The 18,780-nt window shown below is 39.1% G+C and overlaps 1 protein-coding gene across 1 annotated transcript; it reads left to right on the forward strand.

Moving 5' to 3' along the window:
- The first annotated feature begins 10,871 nt into the window (after nucleotides 1-10,871).
- On the forward strand, nucleotides 10,872-15,181 carry LOC107769273 (uncharacterized). Its single transcript, XM_016588480.2, has 4 exons — nucleotides 10,872-11,291; nucleotides 11,790-12,616; nucleotides 12,986-13,423; nucleotides 14,811-15,181. Exons 2-4 carry the CDS (start codon nucleotides 11,812-11,814, stop codon nucleotides 14,993-14,995), a joined length of 1,428 nt encoding a protein of 475 aa, XP_016443966.1. The 5' UTR covers nucleotides 10,872-11,291; nucleotides 11,790-11,811; the 3' UTR covers nucleotides 14,996-15,181.
- The last annotated feature ends 3,599 nt before the right edge of the window (nucleotides 15,182-18,780 follow it).

Genomic DNA, 18,780 nt, shown 5'->3' on the forward strand with positions numbered 1-18,780 from the left:
GTGGGGTGTTGGTATAGGGGGCGTGGGTGTAAGGGAAGGTTTATATACGGAGTAGGGGATTGGATCTGAGCCGTTAGATCAAGTGATCTCAATGGCTTGGATCTGATGGTGAGAAATGAGACGGGGTCGTTTGGTAGTTAAACGAGGTTGTTTGGTTTAAGTGAGGGGTTGGGTCGGATTGGTTATTGGGTCGGGTTTGAACACGGGTTGCCGAAAATGATCCTGGACCGTTGGATTGGATTGATTGGAACGACTGGGATTGATTTGCCTGAAACAACGTCGTTTCAGGAGGTGCTTGGGCAGCCGGTTTGGACCGGGTCAGATCGTTGGTTTGGGCCTGTTTTTGTCTTATATTTTTTTTGGGCCCAAATTGATTTCAACTTTCTTTTGTTTTCCAATTTAAAGAAAAATAAAAATAAAAATAACTAATAAAACAAATGAAATTAAAACAAATAACAATATGGCATTTCAACATAGTTATCATACCAAGTAAGTTAAATCACAACCTAAAACGGACGATGCACATATATTTATATATTTTTTTGAATTTTCTTTTAACGCCACATATATTTTGTATTTTTGTTTGATAATGACTAGATGCAAAATGGACAGACTCACAAACGACTAACAACACATGTCACGGAAAGATCGAAAAATTGTATAGCGAAGCCTTTTGCCACTATTTTTATTTTCTTTTGGAGCGATTGTCCGTGAAGCAAAAATCACGTGCTTACAGCTGCGAGCACATAAACTGTCTTCCCCATGCACAACTATATCTTGTCTATCCCATTCAAATTTGACTACCTGGTGTAGTGTTGATGGGACTGCTTTAGCGGCGTGGATCCATGGTCGACCCAATAGTAAATTATAGGAAACAGCTATATCCAGCACCTGATACTCCATTGTGAACTCGATTGGCCCTATCATCAGCTCCAGCACTATGTCCCCAGCCGAATCTTTACCTCCACCGTCAAATCCCCGCACGCAAATACTGTTCTTATGGATCCTCTCATCTTCTATTTTCAACTTGCTTAGAGTGGAGAGAGGACAGATGTTTGCGCTTGACCCGTTGTCAACCAATACCTGGGTCACCACAGAGTTCTCACATTTTAATGTGAGGTAAATAGCTCTGTTGTGCTCAGTACCTTCTATAGGCAATTCATCATCAGAAAACGTGACTCTATTTGCTTCAAAGATTTTGTTGGCTATTTTTTCCAAGTGATTCACGGAGATATTATCGGGAATGTGTGCCTCATTCAAGATCTTCATTAAAGCTTGACGGTGCTCGTCTGAATAGATCAATAATGACAATAGGGAAATTTGAGTGGGCGTCTTTCTTAATTGTTCCACAATAGAGTAGTCGTGCAGCTTCATTTTCCTCAAGAATTCTTCTGCTTCTTCTTCAGTTACCGCTTTCTTTATTAGTGCTGGATTATTTTTAGCTCTTCTTAACTCCTCGGGAGTAAAACACTTTCCCGAGTGAGTCAAACCCTGTACTTCACAGATTTCTTCTTTGACTTCCTTACCTTTGTACATCACTGTTACCCGTTCGTAATTCCATGGAATAGCCTTGCTGTTGATTATTGGTAATTGGGTTACTAGCTTGATAATAACCCGATCTGCGCGAGCTCCTTCCACGATTAAGATGGGTCTGCTGGCTGTTCCTAGTACGATCACCTTCACCCCTTCCTATCTCGTTGCAACTTTGCTTAAAGACCCCTTCTCAACTGCCACAGATGGCTCAACACTCTTTTTGCTCTGCTTGAGCACCAACTTCTCATCTACTGATTGTTCATCTGTCTTGACTCCACTAGACCGAATCATCATGACGGTCTGTGATGGCTTCCTGGGTTCCCCCTCTGCATGCACTATTTCGATCATATTTGCCTCCTGATGGGCTGGCATCAGACTCCTGTTGATATTGGGTGTTTCGGGAGCTTGAACTTCAATTCTATTGGTATCAATAAGCTCCTGTATCGCACTTTTCAAGTGCCAGCACTTTTCTGTATCATGACCCGGAGTACCAGAACAATACTCACAGCTGACAGTATAGTCAAGATTCTTTGGGGGAGGATTTGGCAGTTTGGACTGTATCGGCCTTAGCATATCAAGCTATTTTAGCCTGTGGAACAGACTTGTGTATGATTCTCCCAATGGAGTAAAGGTTTTCTTTTTCTGTAACCTTTCACCCTTGAGTGTTTGACTAGGCCTGAAACTTGGTCCGGGAGTGTTTTGGTAGGCTTGTAGATGTGGATAAGTATTTGGTAGGACAAGAGCACGCCATTGAGCGTGGGCAGGAGGTTGGTTGTATGCTTGTGCATGGTGGACGGACAAATGAGGTTCTGGTGGGGGATAGTAGTGTTGGGGTGGATTGTGGTGATAAGTTTGTTGGTGGGGTCGAGGTTGATTGTAGTGGTAAGGTGAACCTCTGGATCCAGACCAAGTTCCTGAATCAACCATTGCTGCTTCCTCTCTCTCTCTTCTTCCCAATCCCTCCTATGCTGCCCTAAATAGCCAGAGTAGTTGCTTTGATAGCCGAATAGCTCATGATTTTATTTGACTTGAGGCCTTCTTCTACCATGCCCCCATCTTTACTACTTCGTTGACTGACTTTCCCACAGCTGAGACCAAATGGCCATAGTAAGTAGGTTCCAAAGCCTGTAGGAAGTAATCTACCATCTCACTTTCCTTCATTGGGGGATCTACTCTTGCTGCTTGCTCCCTCCATCTGAAACCATATTCTCTGAAGTTTTCACTATGCTTTTTCTCAAGTTTAGTCAAGGACAGTCGATCTGGAATGATCTCAAGATTGTATTGGAAGTGACAAGCAAATGTTTGCGCCAGATCATCCCATGTGTACCATCTCACATGGTCTTGGCGGGTATAACATTCCAATGCTGATCCACTCAAACTCTGACTGAAGTAAGCCATTAACAATTCATCTTTTCCTCCAGCTCCCCTCATCTTGCTGCAAAAACTCCTCAAGTGGGCTACTGGATCACCGTGCCCGTTGTATAGATCGAACTTGGGCATCTTGAAACCTGCCGATAATTGCACATTTGGGAACAGACATAGGTCTTTGTAGGCCACGCTGACTTGCCCTCCCAACCCCTGCATGTCTCTGAATGATTGTTCTAATCTTTTAACTTTCCTGAACATCTCCTCCTGTTCGGTATTTTTGACTGGTTTATCAGCTTCTATCGGGAGGTCAAAGCGAGGAGTATATGAATGGGTTTCTGGAGCTTGGAAAGTGGGCTCCGAGGGGTAGTATTGGTTGTCTTGGGCCTGGAACGTAGTCTCGCTAGGAGATTTGTGGAGTATAGCTGGTGGAGGTGCTACGAAGACAGGAGTTACTAGTGGAGGAGGATATGTAATTGGTTTAGGGGGTGGAGATTGTGGTGTATGAGAAGTGGTGCCCCGGTAGTGCAGGCAAATGGGAAAGCTCGGGGATAGATCGGTGGCAGGATGATCTTAAGTTTGAGCCGGTGGTGGGGTGGAAGCAGGGTTAGCAGGGTAAGTTGGGGGTGATTGTCCTATAGACCAGGCCTGATACATCTCGGCCATCTGTTGCTTAAGTTTGAGCATCTCCTCTTTCATTTTACTGACGTCCAACTCCTCTACCTCAACACTTGTGTCGACATCCGGGATGGACATGATTTCTGGTATTGGTCCTTTTGATCTGGTTTGGTATTGATAATGTGCCAGTATACTCTAGATAAACTAACTGCTTGAATTCTCTGAAAAACAACAAACTTGTTAGTTTTTAGAGTTTAACACATATGTAATTATACGTTGGGATGCAATGCACCTAGGCAATTAACCATTTTCTATCATGTATTTGCTCGGTAGCTTCTGTCATCCCAGCTTTTCCTGACCTTTCCCTTTTATTGTCACTCACACCTATTTTTTTTATTTCCCTCCCCTTTTCATTTTATTCTTTTCTTTTGGTTGTGGTCGAATCTTATGAAGATTGCCTACGTATCATGACCCTGCATGAATCAGACCAAGCGTAGTTCTGGTGGTCACAATTATTTATTATTTTTAACAAGCGAAACAGTACAAAGACAGAAATGACATTACATTTGGACAACACTTTAAGAAAATGGTTTAAAAGACTTAACATGGACTTAAACTAAAACATGACTATTATATGAAAAGTTCCAACAACTATGACTACGCTTCACTCTATAATCTTTTGCTTTTAATCACTGGAACATCTGCTCATGGTGGGGCCTGACCCGACTGACCTCCTAGTGTACGGTACATCCTCTCTAATTCCATTGCAAGATGACGGGCAAAAGTAGGTGCATGCTCTAGAAACCTTTCATAATCCATCCCTTGGCAGTTCACGTAACTTTGAGAAGTATAAACGGCCAAATCATGGATTTGTGCTCTGAAATCTTGGAGATTTTGGTCTTGGTTTTGCAATCGCTGTTAGTGAGTGGTGGCTATATCTCTTATGTGGTCTTCGCGATCTAAAGCTGACTCTAATTGAGCTCAAAGTCTGGCTTGATCGAGTCTTGCCTGTGCTCTCTCCCTATCAATATCTGCGTGCTGATATTCTCTATTGTACCTTCTCATTTCTTCCAACTGTGCATGGAGTTGAGCTTCTGAATGTATCCAATGGTCCTTCTCTCTGTTGAATTGAGCCATTTCTTCTTCGAATCTCATTACTTGGCGTTCCTTACTAGATTTGGCCTCCTCATTTAACTATAAGATTTTTTCCTTAGCTTTGTCTAAGGCTTTTTCAATCTTTGTCAAGATGGAGTCATAATCTTGCATTTTTTCCATCAGATTGGCAATGAATTTCTGATCTTTCCAACTTCTCACTGGCGCTTCAGAGGCTTTCTTTATCAGTTGAAACTGAGCGTGGAGAGTTTTATTCTCGCTAATCAGACTCTTCTTTTCACCTTCTGCATCATGTGCTTGTAAGTCTTTCTCCAAATTGAGGTTCCTCATGCTTTCTTCTAAGGCATGAATAGTTGCTTTGTACCCCTTTCCCTTTTCTCCCCAAGCCAACCGTTCTTGGATTTTGTCATCAAAGGCTTGAACATACGGTCTTTTTATGGGCATTCTAGGATCAGGTTCTGGTGCATTATCCATGTGGGATCTTTTCTCAAACCACCTAGCATAAACCAGATTTATCTCGCCTTTCGCAGGATCTGGAACTTGGGTATCATCTTTCAAGTATCGACAACCATTCCAAATCTGCTGGATTAAAGCCTCAGGGAGAGTGACTTCGGGGTGTAGTTCAATCACTTGCGCATTCAAATCTTCATCATCAGACACCACTTGGTATCTCCCTAGCTGTCTTAGAACTCTCTGTGGTGCATACGGCTGGACGCTTCTTAATCCCAACAACAACAAATAACTCTTCAAGGTTGACATGTGTATCACCTCTCTTACCGGGAGCCATCCCAAAGTCCACTCAATTTGACTTGCCATTAAATATCTTAAATGGGATATCCAGGCTTCCAACCCTTCTGGAGATTTATAATCTTTTATTCTTTCTTCATAACTCTCGATGAAATTGTCCTTGCTTGGACCATATTGCATGAACTTGGGGTGAAGTCGGAGATGTTCAATCAACCACGTTTGCAACAAAATATTGCAACCTTCGAAAAGTTTTACCCCGTATTTACACAAAGTCAACGCCCGATAAATGTCTGAGAGAATGATCGGGGCAAGAGTGTGATGTTCTTTGGTAGTGAGGACTTGTACGACTCTGGCTATACGAATATCAATCGTTCGCTCTTTGTTTGGGAAGACCATGATTCCTAGAAAAGCTACCATAAAAGCGAAGCGTCGGTGAATCTGCTAGGTGCCCTTGTTTTGTTTGTTACTAAGGCCCTTTTCATGAATTTCAAATCCATCCGGCTTTCCGAACCTTGAATATAGGAAGTTGAAAGAACAACTCCCTTTGACAATGTTGCTTTTTCTGATTTGATTACTGATATTCAGAAGATCAAAGAATCGGTGTACTGAGCCTTTGGGAATATAAGATTCTGGGTTCTCAAATCTTCGTCAAAACCGGAGTATCCAGCTATTTCTTCTAATGTGGGAGTAAGCTCGAAATCAGAGAAGCGAAAGACATTGTGAACAGGGTCCCAAAAATTCACTAGTGCCGTAATCAAATCATCGCGTGGTTTAACTTTCATAATATCTGTGAGAGCTCCCAAATACTTAATGACCTAATTCTGACCATCTCCTCCTAACTCATACCACCACATCTGAAGCCGAAATAGAAACTCATCTACATCTATGAACGGTGGATTTTGGATGGTACTCATTTTGTACCTGTGAGTGATTCTAATTAAAAAAAACCAAAATCAAGACTCATTTTGAAAAAAATCATTAATATTTCTAAAAAAAAATTCATAAAAAAATACTTTGATGAAGAAGATTTAAAGGCTTTGTTTGCTAACCGGCAAAATCTTTTTTTTTTGAAAAGAAACGACCAAAGACGACTGTTCTTGCAAAAACAGCCTTCCGGCGCCCTTTTGGGGACATTCGGCATATTTTGGATAAGAATGACATCACATTTCTTATGACAACACAATGACATTTATGTACCCACATTTTTAATTATTTATTATCTATTTTTTTTATTTTTTTTAAATAGTTGGGGCCGATGTGGGTTGCCTATGTATCTCACATCCGGCGAGAATCAAACTTACGTAGTTCGTAATAATAAAACTATTTTTAAAAGAAACACAAAATTTCCTTCTTCTTTTTTTCAAACTTTCGGAAGAATTTCAACATATTTTGGAAATTATTTTTTCGAAAACAGCCAATTTTCTTTCTCGGTTCTCACATTGATTTTCCTTTTCTAACTTTTTCCTATAAGCTGGTCAACATGCAAATCCGAAACAAATGAATGCACAAGTAGCAAGTAAGATGCATCAGGATGGTCTTTTCATTTCGGGTGCACCTGTCCTAGACAGACCCAACCCCTGTGTTGAGTCTCCGAAGTCAAATGCACATGATGCAAACAAACGTTCTTACTAGGGATCCGACATGAAGCTGAGTTATTCTAAGTGTAAAACCTGGGGTATACTGTTCTAGACCTGGCTTACCCAAGCGGACAGCTTGAGCCGAAGTGGGGGCAACGTACCAGGAGCACGAAAGTCTACCCGGCCTAGTTACTTGGCCCAACTTCGTTCTATTTGGTATGACTTCTAATAGAAAGGTGGACCATACGCACATGTGCACCATAAATTCAGAAGACTCAGAAAGAAGAAGGGTTTCGTAACAGTTTAATATATAGTTCAGATAATATCAAAGCGGTAAAAAGCAACATTTCGCACATTAAGCACAAACATTAAAAAAATAATAAAGCCAAATATAACAGTTACTGTAAGCTCGAATTCTTAAACCCTGAACCAGAGATTCTGGATTCGTTCCCCAGCAGAGTCGCCAGAGCTGTCACAACAAGTAAGTCTCAGATTCAAATAACCAAGTATTGAGATCAATCCAGAAACCAGTAGAGTACTGACTTATTCAACAAACTTCACACCCACTCAAAACTAAATCCAATCCACTTCAAACACTCAAATGAACCAAAATAGATTTGACAGATTGAAAATTTGAAAATCGAAACAAGAGAGATCAATGAAACAGTAAACTAGGATTCATTTGAGGAATTCGAAATCTAAGAAATCGCCAAGGTAACTTAATGAAACAGTAATTTCTACAGCTGCCTGGTATTTTTCAGAATTTCTCTCTATATCTATCTCTGTATGTTTCAATCTTAAAATCTCTGTCTTCTCAATATTTTTAGAAATTCTTCCTTTCTTTCCACTCTGTATTTTTCAGTATTTTCAGAATGTTCTCTCCTCTATTTCTTAAGCTCTATCCCTCTTAGAATGTTTTTGTATATCTCTTCGAATCCCCCCTTTGTCTCTGATTTTCAGCTCCCTTAAATGGGCATTTAATTAGTGCACTTTCCACTACCAATTCAACTTTTCATTTCTTTAATTATCCACTTAATTGTCCACTCAATTATCCACTCAATTAGTGCTTTTGGTTAATTCGATAATGCAAATACTACCCTACCACTATTAGGAGCTTCTCAATTAGTGACCACTTGCATAAACTTATACTAATAAGTTGATTATTATACACATTCAACCAAATTATTGAACTAATCCTAGTTATTCTACATAAGTGATTAAACGAGATACCATTACAAAGTTTTCTGATATCCTAATTATACGAAACACATCCACAAAACCAATCTAAATAAATAAACAGTGAACCGAAATAGTTTATACCAGAGTACTGACCGAATTTTTATTGACCAGGAAAAGAAAAAGAGATGAGAAAGACGAATATCAGAATAAAACTAATGTAAATAAACAAAGACTAAGAGAAAACTCACCGGACAGGCTCGAACTTGGGTTTGGCTTTGATAATGTGACTCACCCCAAACTGATGCTAATCATTTGTTCTTTATCAAGAACAAATGAACAACATCGGTTTTGTAGTGAGTCAACCTTCTAATCACAAAAACTAGAGGCTTGGATCGATGCATGTCCTCAGGCTCAACGGAAACTGATTTTGAACTTTTAGGTTCGAACTTAGATTTAAAATTCGACGAGTTCTGGTCAGATTCGAAGGAAACCATTGATGGATTTGGTATGAGGAAGTTATGGGGGTTGTGTGGTGTTAATTTGGGAGTGATTGGGGTAACCTAGGGTTTGAGGTTCAAACTTCGATCGAAGATTCGACGAGTTTGGTCGTGATTCGAAGGAAACGGTTTGGGGATTTGGGATGGGGAGATGAAGGAGAATCTATGGTGTTAATTTGGGGCTGTTTGGGCCACCGGAACCGCCGTGAGGCGATTTTCGGTGGGCGGACGAGGGCGGTGTGCGGTGGTGCATGTTCTTGGTCTCTGAAGAGATGAGTATGGGGGGAGTGGGGAGGTGTTTGGTATATTAAATTAGTCATTTAATTTGGGCCGTTGGATGATGGGAATCCAACGGCTCCGATTAACTTTCTGATGAAACGGGGTCGTTTTGTGTAGTAACTGGGTGGTCCGGGTATGGGAATGGGTCGGGTTGTGGGGAAAGTTTGGGACTGTCCGATCAAATAAAATTGACGGGCCTGATCAAAACGTGTCCAAACGACGTTGTTTGGTTCTGGTAGGGGTGGAATGAGTAGGGAATGGGTTGGGCTGGCCTGGGGATCAGGTGTGGCTGAGTAATTGTTTGGGCTTGGGGATCTTTTGGCCCAGATTTGATCTCCTCTATTTTATTAACTCTTTTTTTTCTTTTCTTTTCTTCTTTTTCTTTCAAAAATTTAAAACTAAAATCCTAATTAAATTATAAAACACCAAATTAACTTAAAAATACTAATTAACTCTAACTAATAATTATCACAAATAATTAAATGCCAAATTAAAAAAAAATCACACAATTTGACTAAAATTACAAAAATATGTTATTATTTTTTGAATTTTCATTTTTGTAAAACACCTAATTATTAATTAATTCCAAAAAATGTGAAAATCAAATCTTAAATGCAAATGCTATATTTTGTATTTTTAATGCATTAATAAAATTAAATATGCACACAAATATATGCAAACCATTAGGAAAATCACACAATAATTCCTAAAATAACACATAATTAAAGACAAGACATAATTTTGGGAATTATTTTGGAGTAATTCGTATGAGGTAAAAATTATGTGCTCACACCTATCAGTCGCGAACAACGATAAAATCACAAGTACTCGCCGACTTCGTAACCGACTTCAATGCAAAGATAATGCCTGAAGTCGAAATGGAGCCCGTCCAAACCTCCCTCCAAACAGAAGATATCTGTGTCCTATACACCGATGGCACATCCAATGCACTGGGGTCCAAACTAGGACTCGCACTCGAAGTCCTAACAGGTGAAATGATTCGCCAGTCCATAAGATGCCCGGATATGACTAACAACGAGGCCGAGTATGAGGCTGTAATTGCAGGTCTAAGACTAGCACTCAAATATGGAACAAAACGGTTAAAACTGCACTGCGATTCCCAGCTCGGAGTCAATGAAGTCACGAGGACTTTCCAAATCAAGGAACAAAGGTTGCAAATGTACCAGACCGAAGCTACTGCCCGAGTTCGACGAATGTCATCTCGACCAAATCCCACGGGCACAGAATGTCGAGGTAGATGGCCTCGCGAAACTAGGCGCAACCACCAAAAGCATCACAATCAGCGACAAAAACTTGGTCCACCTCCTAAACTCATCGCTAGACCAAGTCGAGGTAAGAACCATAAGCCTAACTTGCTATCCCTTGTTTGGATAGAAAACATTTAAAGTAAATTCTACATTTCTCAAAATTATTTTTAACTTCATATTCTCCTCAATATACATCTAAAATTTGTCATCATTTTTATAATTTTCCAGCATCTCCAACATGACAACAACCATAGTTTAAGACCAGACAAAACCGCTATATTGTGATTGTGAGAATTAGAATTTGCATAGGATACGAAGAAGGCAACTAAAAGAACTTCCCTATTCTCTTTGCCCCACATTAATGAAATTAGTTTTCCTCCAAACAAAAGATAGTTACGACATTTTATAAATTTCAGCATGGGGTTTTCAATTTTGTTGGTTGACTTTTGGGTCAAAGGAGATTTCTTTTCCCCTTCAAAAGGTGAGAGGAATATTGTTTAGCTGTCCTAAAAAGTTGGGTTAAGGTGTAATTTATTTTACTTTAATAATAATAATAATTAATAAGTCTCTCGCAGGTGAGATCATAAATCTAATTGTAGCATCACACCAATACAAATTCTGGTTACACGTGTTATTAAAAAAGGGGGCCTCTGGATGGTACGACGACAAAATAAAAGAATCTTAGTTTAGAATTGCATTTTGGCCTTTGATTGTGCGGGGCGAGGTGGTGAAAGGAGGAGCACCAGAACCAGAAAGTTGGAGACATAAACATACAAACCAAAATATACAAACTACTCCGTATAACAAACACGCAGAGAAAGAAGCATTCCGTGTACTTTGGCTCTAGGTTGGGGAGGCTCTTTGCCTTGTCCGAAAGGTCAGGGTCAAGGCAAGAGGAGACGAAACAGGAACAAGTCCCGTGCATCTATGGAAACGTGTTCCACACTGAACCTTCCACTTTCTATCAAAATATCACCATTTTCATGACCTTTGACATTCGCGATTCTCAAAATCTGAATTCGCCTCTATTCTCTCCCCTTACCTTAATGGTCTTCTGAGTCCCCTTCCCTTCCCTCAGGGTTTCTTCATTTCTTATGCTTCTTTCCCATCTCCAGGTAACTTTCTCTCTCTGATGTGTATTGGTGTTGAGATGATTATTTTCTTGTGAATAGTTTATGTTGCTGTTATGATGTGTGTTTGTTGAAGCTTTGACACGTTTAATTTGATCATTTGGGCCTATAATTACCACTTCAACTTTTTTTTATTTATAGATTCTTCTTCTAGGTGTGGATGAATAGATTTAAAAGTTTAGCTAGCCATATTGATTTTATTCAGCTAAGTAAAATTGAGATGTCGTCGTGATTTGTGGCATAAGAATTCAAAAATTGAATTAACAAATTTCAACATTTCTAGATTTTGTAGACTTGCCTTAGAAATTTCTTCTGCCTAGTCCTTTAATATCAGAGTTTGGAGATAATTCACTTTCCTTTCTTTTATGCTGCTTATCTTTCATCTTCTGACCAGATTATCTGCTAATACATGCTTTTATGCACTCTTAATTAAAAACGAATTAATTGCTTGTTGTCTTATGTTTTTTCTGTTATTTTGTATAGGTGTTGTTTGGTATTGTAAGCCATGCCGACATATACAGCAATAGCTATGGATAGATTAATAGAATCCGGGGGCTCAAAATCCATGGCAACTTCAAAGAGCATTCCTGACTCGAAGTTTGCGAGGAGGAACAGCACTCCTAATTCAAGTATTGATAGGAGCATGAACGTTTCTACTTCAAAACTAGAAAGAAAAACTGTTGAGTCTAATGTAAAGTTGGATGGTACAAATTGTAAGCCCTCTGTCATAGTAGATAGGAAAGACCACTGGACTCAATTATCTCCTGCACTATACACAACTCCCAAGCCAACGCCACTTCCAGATTCTCCTTCATCATTTCCTCCATCACCCTACATAATCAATCACAAGCGTCGAGGTCCACGGCTTTCAAAGAGTTTCGCCGAAGATGATTTCGGCACTCAACAACAAGCTCTAGGTGGAGAGAAGATAGATGAGAATGTAACTGACACGGAGAAGGAGCTTCCCAGTATATCTATTGATGATTCTTCCATTTCTAGGGAGACAGTTAATTGTGCGAAAGAGGATAATTTACTAGTCACTACTGATAATCTGGTTAATGTTGGTGAAATGAGTGACCTCTGTAATGGGGATCTTCTTCACCAAGATTTGCCTAATGGTTCAGCTGGGCAAAATGGTACGTTGAAGTCTGTTGCATTCAATTTGCAGAGAGGTGGTGAAGCTGATGATTTCTTTGACCCCCAGGAATCTTTGAGTGTCAAGAGTAATGGTGAGAGTGAGAATAATGGTGGATTGCAGCGCTCTGTAAGTGCCATGACTCCGTTGGGAGAATTTTATGATGCGTGGGAAGGTAGTCACCTTTTCATTCTGATAATTTTCATGGTTATGTCTTTCTATACTTATATATTTCTATTGAACTGAGGTGTTTATTTGTTCCTATTCCACTAATGGTTTGACTGTTTTCTTTGCTACCTGCTTTTTCTTCCTTTTCTTTTTCCTAGCTGTCAACTTGGTTTTCATGTCTTTTTCCTGATGTATAGACGTAGGATTTACATTTTTCAGTCAACTATGAAAGTTTTTGTATTCTATGTAAATACCTTGACGATTGCGTGCCTTTTTCTAATCTTTTTAATAAGTAATTGACTATTATATGTTATTACCACGACTTAATGTAATTCTATTATGACACAATTTTTGGTTTCCTTATTCGCATCCTCAGAACTATCTTCAGAGAATGGGCCACAGATACCTACACATGATTTTGAAAATGAGCTGCGAGAAATAAGATTGAGCTTATTAATGGAAATTGAAAAGCGAAAACATGTAGAAGAAGCTCTAAGTAATATGCAAACCCAGTGGCAAAGGATTCGTGAACGGTTATCCCTTGTGGGGTTGAACTTCCCTCCATGTCCTGTTGCTGGAGATGGATTGGACAATGAACGGCTAGATGATCAGGTGGAAGATTTGTTTCAACAAGTCCACATCGTTCGGTTTGTATCAGATTCCATTGGAAGGGGAATAGCAAAGGCTGAGGTGGAGACAGAAATGGAGGCTCAAGTTGAGTCAAAGAACATTGAGATGGCTCGACTATGGGACAAGTTGAATTATTACGAAGCTGTAAATCGAGAGATGTCACAGAGGAATCAGGAAGCTCTAGGTGAGTTTATGTTCCATGTTACTACTTATAATTTGAGGCCATGTTATGTTGCACATTCAAAATAGGTGTATGCATGTTCTTTCGGCATTGTTTTGACAAATGCTTAATGAGAACTTTCATTTATTGTTTATACTTCTGTTTCTATCCATCTTTGCTTGTTGCTTCCACTAGATAGGTATGCTGATAGGTAACAACTAGGTCCTCAGCCTTTCTTACTTAGTCTAACTATAGTTTTATAGGGATATTGGTCATGTCCAATGGCAACTTCGTCTTATTTGAGATTTGTGAAAGAATTAGAAGTTATGTTGGCATCTGCTATTATATAGAAAAAATACTCTGTTCAATTTGCAAATTCAACTGTCAGCATTGAAACCGAGAAACAAGACAGGGCCCAAAATAAACATAGTAATCTAATAATTCGTTTCCATTAGAACAAATGTAAGTTAAGCATAATGCAGATATGGTGTTTTTCTCTCCAACTGATCTGATGCATAAATTCATCATTTGGTGGTTTCCTCTGAACTGCAAATGTCTTCCCCACTGTTCCATGCCAAAAGTTTATGTTTTGTCTTTAGTGCATCTAGAATAATGTCTTGGGCTGTCGGTTATTTTACACCCAAACTTCATTGTGCACTTTTACACAAATAAATGCAGTTTTTTTTCTGTGTTCTTTTCTTAAAAGAATAACATGGCATATGGCCGATACACATTTCTCCAGCAAACATTAAACATAGACTTGATTTTAGTTCTCATATCTATAATCGTGATAGTCAAAGTAGGACAATTATTTCTGAACCAAGAGGGAAAAGTACTAAGATGCAAGACCTATTGACTGCTTATTATTTGTCAAATTAGATTGTATGCACGTATGTAATCCGATTTGCAGAAGTTTATGAAAGATCAATATTGAGGTTAGTGACTTCCTTGCTAACATTCGACTTACATCAGGAGTAGATTAGTTCATAGGGAATTTTGTAGGTAGTGTGTCCAGAGGCGAAGCCAAGGTTTGAAGTTCTGAACTTGCTACCGAACCCAGAGCTCGTTTTAGTTACACTTGGTGGGTTCGAATTAAATAGTTTTACATATTTAATAAATTTCCTAATACAAATACATGATCTAAGCAAAAGCTAGTCGGTTTATCCGAACCCGTAGGTAATACTGTAGTTCCGTCCTGAGTGCGTCCATCCAATACCTTACAGATTTAGTTATGTTTCCCGAGTGACAACTGCTCAGGCTGCTGCTCTTATTATGTAGTTGGTACCTGCGCTCCGTCAGGGTAAATTTTGTGTACAAATGACCTTTTCTTGTGCTTTTTTATTGGTTGGAAAGATATCAACCAGCATATTTGGGAGAATGACAGTTTCTCTGTTTCTGCTGGACCATGTAGAGACTGCGCGGCGTCTTAGGCAAATAAGGAAGAGAAGGCAGAAGAAATGGATATGGGGGTCGATTGCTGCTACAATTACACTAGGCTCTGGTGTCCTAGCCTGGTCTTACTTTTCTGCTGAAAGAGCGTCATCTTCTTCAAATCTGTCTCATAGTCTTGAGGGTGATTCCACATCAGAACTATGAGTTCTCAATGAATAGGTTAAGGCGTGCTTATTATACAGGGAAATAAGGAAGCAGGAGATCAATCTTTACTGTCTTGTGAATATCTCATATATTCTTTTCCTTTTTAATACATAAAGCATATTTCTGCTATTGCACATGTACAGTTCCTTGAAAATAAATAAAGCATTTGCTCTGGGTTTGTTAGCACGACTGTGAAATGGTTCAGATAACTTTTCAGTTCTTGGTGTTGGAGGGAACGTTTTCTTTGTGAAATTTGCAGGCTTGGAGGAGAAAATGCCCCTTAGAGGCAGCTTGCTTACAGATTCTTGATTAGATTTCTTCAGCTGACGGAAAAGTCAACTTTTGTTCACTAAAACTCCACAGTAGTGCTTTCCAGTTTGCATTCGTTAGAAATCAATGGAGTACAATTATTTTGTTTTGCTAAGAGTAGCAACAGCTGATACCATTGGACTTGCTGCGTTGATACCAGTTAAAGGAAAGGCGAAGGTATGTCACTACTACAATGACACTTCCTTGGAGTTCGAGATCATATGTTGTATGGTGATCCTCAAAATGACCCTTTGAGGAAAACTAATTAAGGTCCCATGGTAGGTACTGTCGTGTTAAGAAGTAATTACAAAAAAAAACTCGAGCTTCACGTCGCATTGAATGGAACTAGAAAACAAGAAATAACCCGAGAAAATATCCTTTAGAGCTCTGTTTGGTACGGCTCAACATTTCTGGTGTTTGATGATTAGACGAAAGATATGTGCAATATTGTACTAATTGAATTTTTGTCAGAAACTAATGAGTTTTCGCAGAACTAACATGAGTTTTTAATCAAAACAGTTACTGATTATCCGTTGTCCTTCTATGCTTGTAATCTAAATTATCTATCTCGTATTTGAGTCGGTGACTGTTTTGGTCTTAACTAACAGAAGTTGCTCTACATCGAAAAAATAGTGATGTTATCATCAAGTGACCACGTGAACTTTCCAATTGCCTAAAATGGAGGCCCCAATAACTAAACACTATCATGCCTTGCAACATGATCATGCTAGAAAGCTGAAGAATTAGAAAATGACTGCAGTTGCAGCTTTGATAGTGTACACTGAACTAAACGGAATATATTAAGCTTGAAAACAGTAAACGAACTGTTGGAGACATGCGGATCACGGGATCAGATGGGGAATTTATTAATTTATTTTGAAGTTGGCAGCAGCAAGAGTGAGCAATGTTCATCTTCTCCCCAAATTCTTTACTGAATTATACTAGCTTCATCTTCTTCCTCAACTCCTCACCTCCAACAAGTAGAGAATAGAAATTTAGTTTCCAAAGCTTGGGTGCTAATGTCTGTTAATGGTTGGACCAAGATGGCTAAAACCTATTTGCTTAAAGGACCATATTAGTCACAAGTATGATCAGGATGGATATTTTGGTTAAAAACATAAATTCAAATCGGCATTTTTTATTCTAATAATTAAAAATTTCAAGATGATATGCCATACTATTTGACCTCTGACTGATCCAAGTCTTTGGGATATGAATTTGATTACTGTATGTCCTTTAAAAGACCACCTGAAACGAAGCAGAAGATTTGAGTCTCATAGTGTAGGCCTAGCAGGTACACAATGACCAACTGAATCCAAGAGGGTTAAGATAGCAGGTACACAATGACCAACTGAATCCAAGAGGGTTAAGATGGTACCAGATTCTGTCTGCGATTTCATTGACGAGTGTGATACAAGTTTGGTATCACTTTATCATTTACACTAACTTTTCAACAGCTGATTACCTACTGGTGAGTGTAGGGCCAACTGGGGGGCCATTCAAAAGTTGGATGGCTCCATACCTTTGTGAATTTGTGATACACACCACTCCACCACGTCTTTTACCAAAAGGTAGGTAAATCTCGCCGCAGATGTCGCCTATAAATGCGTCCATTCGTTCACCGCCAAACGTTTTAAAACAAACCAAGTAGGACATACTAGATTCATTTGCATTCATTGCCGTGCCGTAGACAACAACAACAATAACCCAGTATAATCTCATACATCTAGGGAGGGTAGTGTTTACGCAGATCTTACCCTACCCTGAGGTAAAAAGGTTGTTTCCAAATAGACCCTCGGCATCCTTCCCTCTAAGAACTCCCCACCTTGCTCTTGGGGTGACTCGAACTCACAACCCCTCGGTTGGAAGTGGAGGTTGCTTACAATCAGAGCAACCCCTCTTGTCTCATTCACTGCCGCAGACCTCCGCTAAAATTTGACCGATGATCAACCCCACTTCCCTCTTTTCTTTGTTTCCGGTGTCGCACTGGGATCCCCATTAATTCGAATTAAAGTCGTGTAAGACCATTAAAAAGAAAATTACTTCCTATCAGAATTTCTTTAATATTCAAAGCTCGAATTCAAAATATTTTATTAAGAATTGGTATTGAAGTTGCGTAAAGCACATTAAAAAGGAAATTGCTCTATATCAGAATTTCTTTTATACTTTGAAATCGAAATCTCCCATCCCACCATAACTCTTGGCTATTCCCACTTCCCCTTTAGTTTGCACCAATTTGAGTATTTGGTCATGAAAAGGAGTTGAGAGTGGTGTCTCTGACAATAAAGGAACTACACCCAATGGAAGAATTTATACTCATTCATTCGTACAATATTTGCATACACGGTAGAGTCTGGATTGCGAGAGTCAATCTATCCAATTTCTGTGTGGATTTTGTATGTCAATGTCTTATTTTTGAATAACTAAAATTATTATTATATATGTAAGTACATAAGTGGTGTTATTAAGATCATCTTTCATTATTTACAATGCTGACATTAATTATTATCGAAAGAGAGCGGGTACGGAAAATCAAAGAAAGAACGAGCTGCTGTCCTCTCGGACTGTGCACGGATCGGATCGGATCAGATCGAATTTAGCATATTTTAGATTCGGATTTCGGATTTCGGATTCTAGAAAATGCAATCCGAATTCGATCCAAATTATGTCGGATCAGATCGAATTTTAAAGTTTGAATTGGATCGGATTTCGGATCGTATTATTATGCCTCAAAGTTGCAAACTAATATGTTTGGATTAAAACATACCAATCCAAATTCGATCTGAAATCCAAAATTTTAATAAACACGATCCAAAATCCGAAATCCGAAATTGAATGGATTGGTTCGAATTTCGGATATCCGATCCGAATGAACGTGCCTAGTCCTCTCACATGGGCTGTTGAACTTGAATCCAATCCCTCCCTACCTTGATGTTCTTTAAGTTGTAGCAAGCCACATGGCGGGGTTACATGCCTTAAAAACCAATGATAAGGACAGGTAACTTTTTGTTACGTCCAATTAAGCTTTATCCAAATTTGTGGAAAAATGCTTTCCACTTACATAGTTTTCATATCCTCGTGAATTGGCTGTGGTGCAGAGCTTTATAATGATATAAGAATCGAGTTTTCAACCAAATGTAGGAAAGACAAAGACATCGCCTGTATTATCTAAAACCTTGCAACAGATTATATTTGTATGGGCAGATAAGAGAGCTGTCACAATTCACAATGCTTCCAGAAAAATATTGGACCTCACATTAATTAGCCACAAAGTTGTGGTTTCTTTCTTAAAGTTTTACCATTCTATTTAATTTTGTGGTTGGAGAGGATATATAACTCCCTCTGGTTAATGTTACTACCTCTTTCCATAAAAACAGTGCTAATAATGGTTGGTTAATCACTATGTCACTTACGCGCATAATTTACTAATGGATTCTTGTGTAGGACAAAACTAAAGGTAAAAGGAAAAGCTACTT

Source organism: Nicotiana tabacum, chromosome 3 (assembly GCF_000715075.1).
Source record: "Nicotiana tabacum cultivar K326 chromosome 3, ASM71507v2, whole genome shotgun sequence".
Lineage (NCBI taxonomy): Eukaryota > Viridiplantae > Streptophyta > Magnoliopsida > Solanales > Solanaceae > Nicotiana > Nicotiana tabacum.

What these genes read in the sequence shown, in the direction of transcription:
- LOC107769273 (XM_016588480.2), top strand. Translation starts at nt 11,812, where the DNA reads ATGCCGACATATACAGCAATAGCTATGGATAGATTAATAGAATCCGGG. An exon ending in ATTTTATGATGCGTGGGAAG is followed by an intron (nt 12,617 to 12,985) that starts GTAGTCACCTTT and finishes TCGCATCCTCAG; the next exon opens with AACTATCTTCAGAGAATGGG. An exon ending in GAGGAATCAGGAAGCTCTAG is followed by an intron (nt 13,424 to 14,810) that starts GTGAGTTTATGT and finishes TGGACCATGTAG; the next exon opens with AGACTGCGCGGCGTCTTAGG.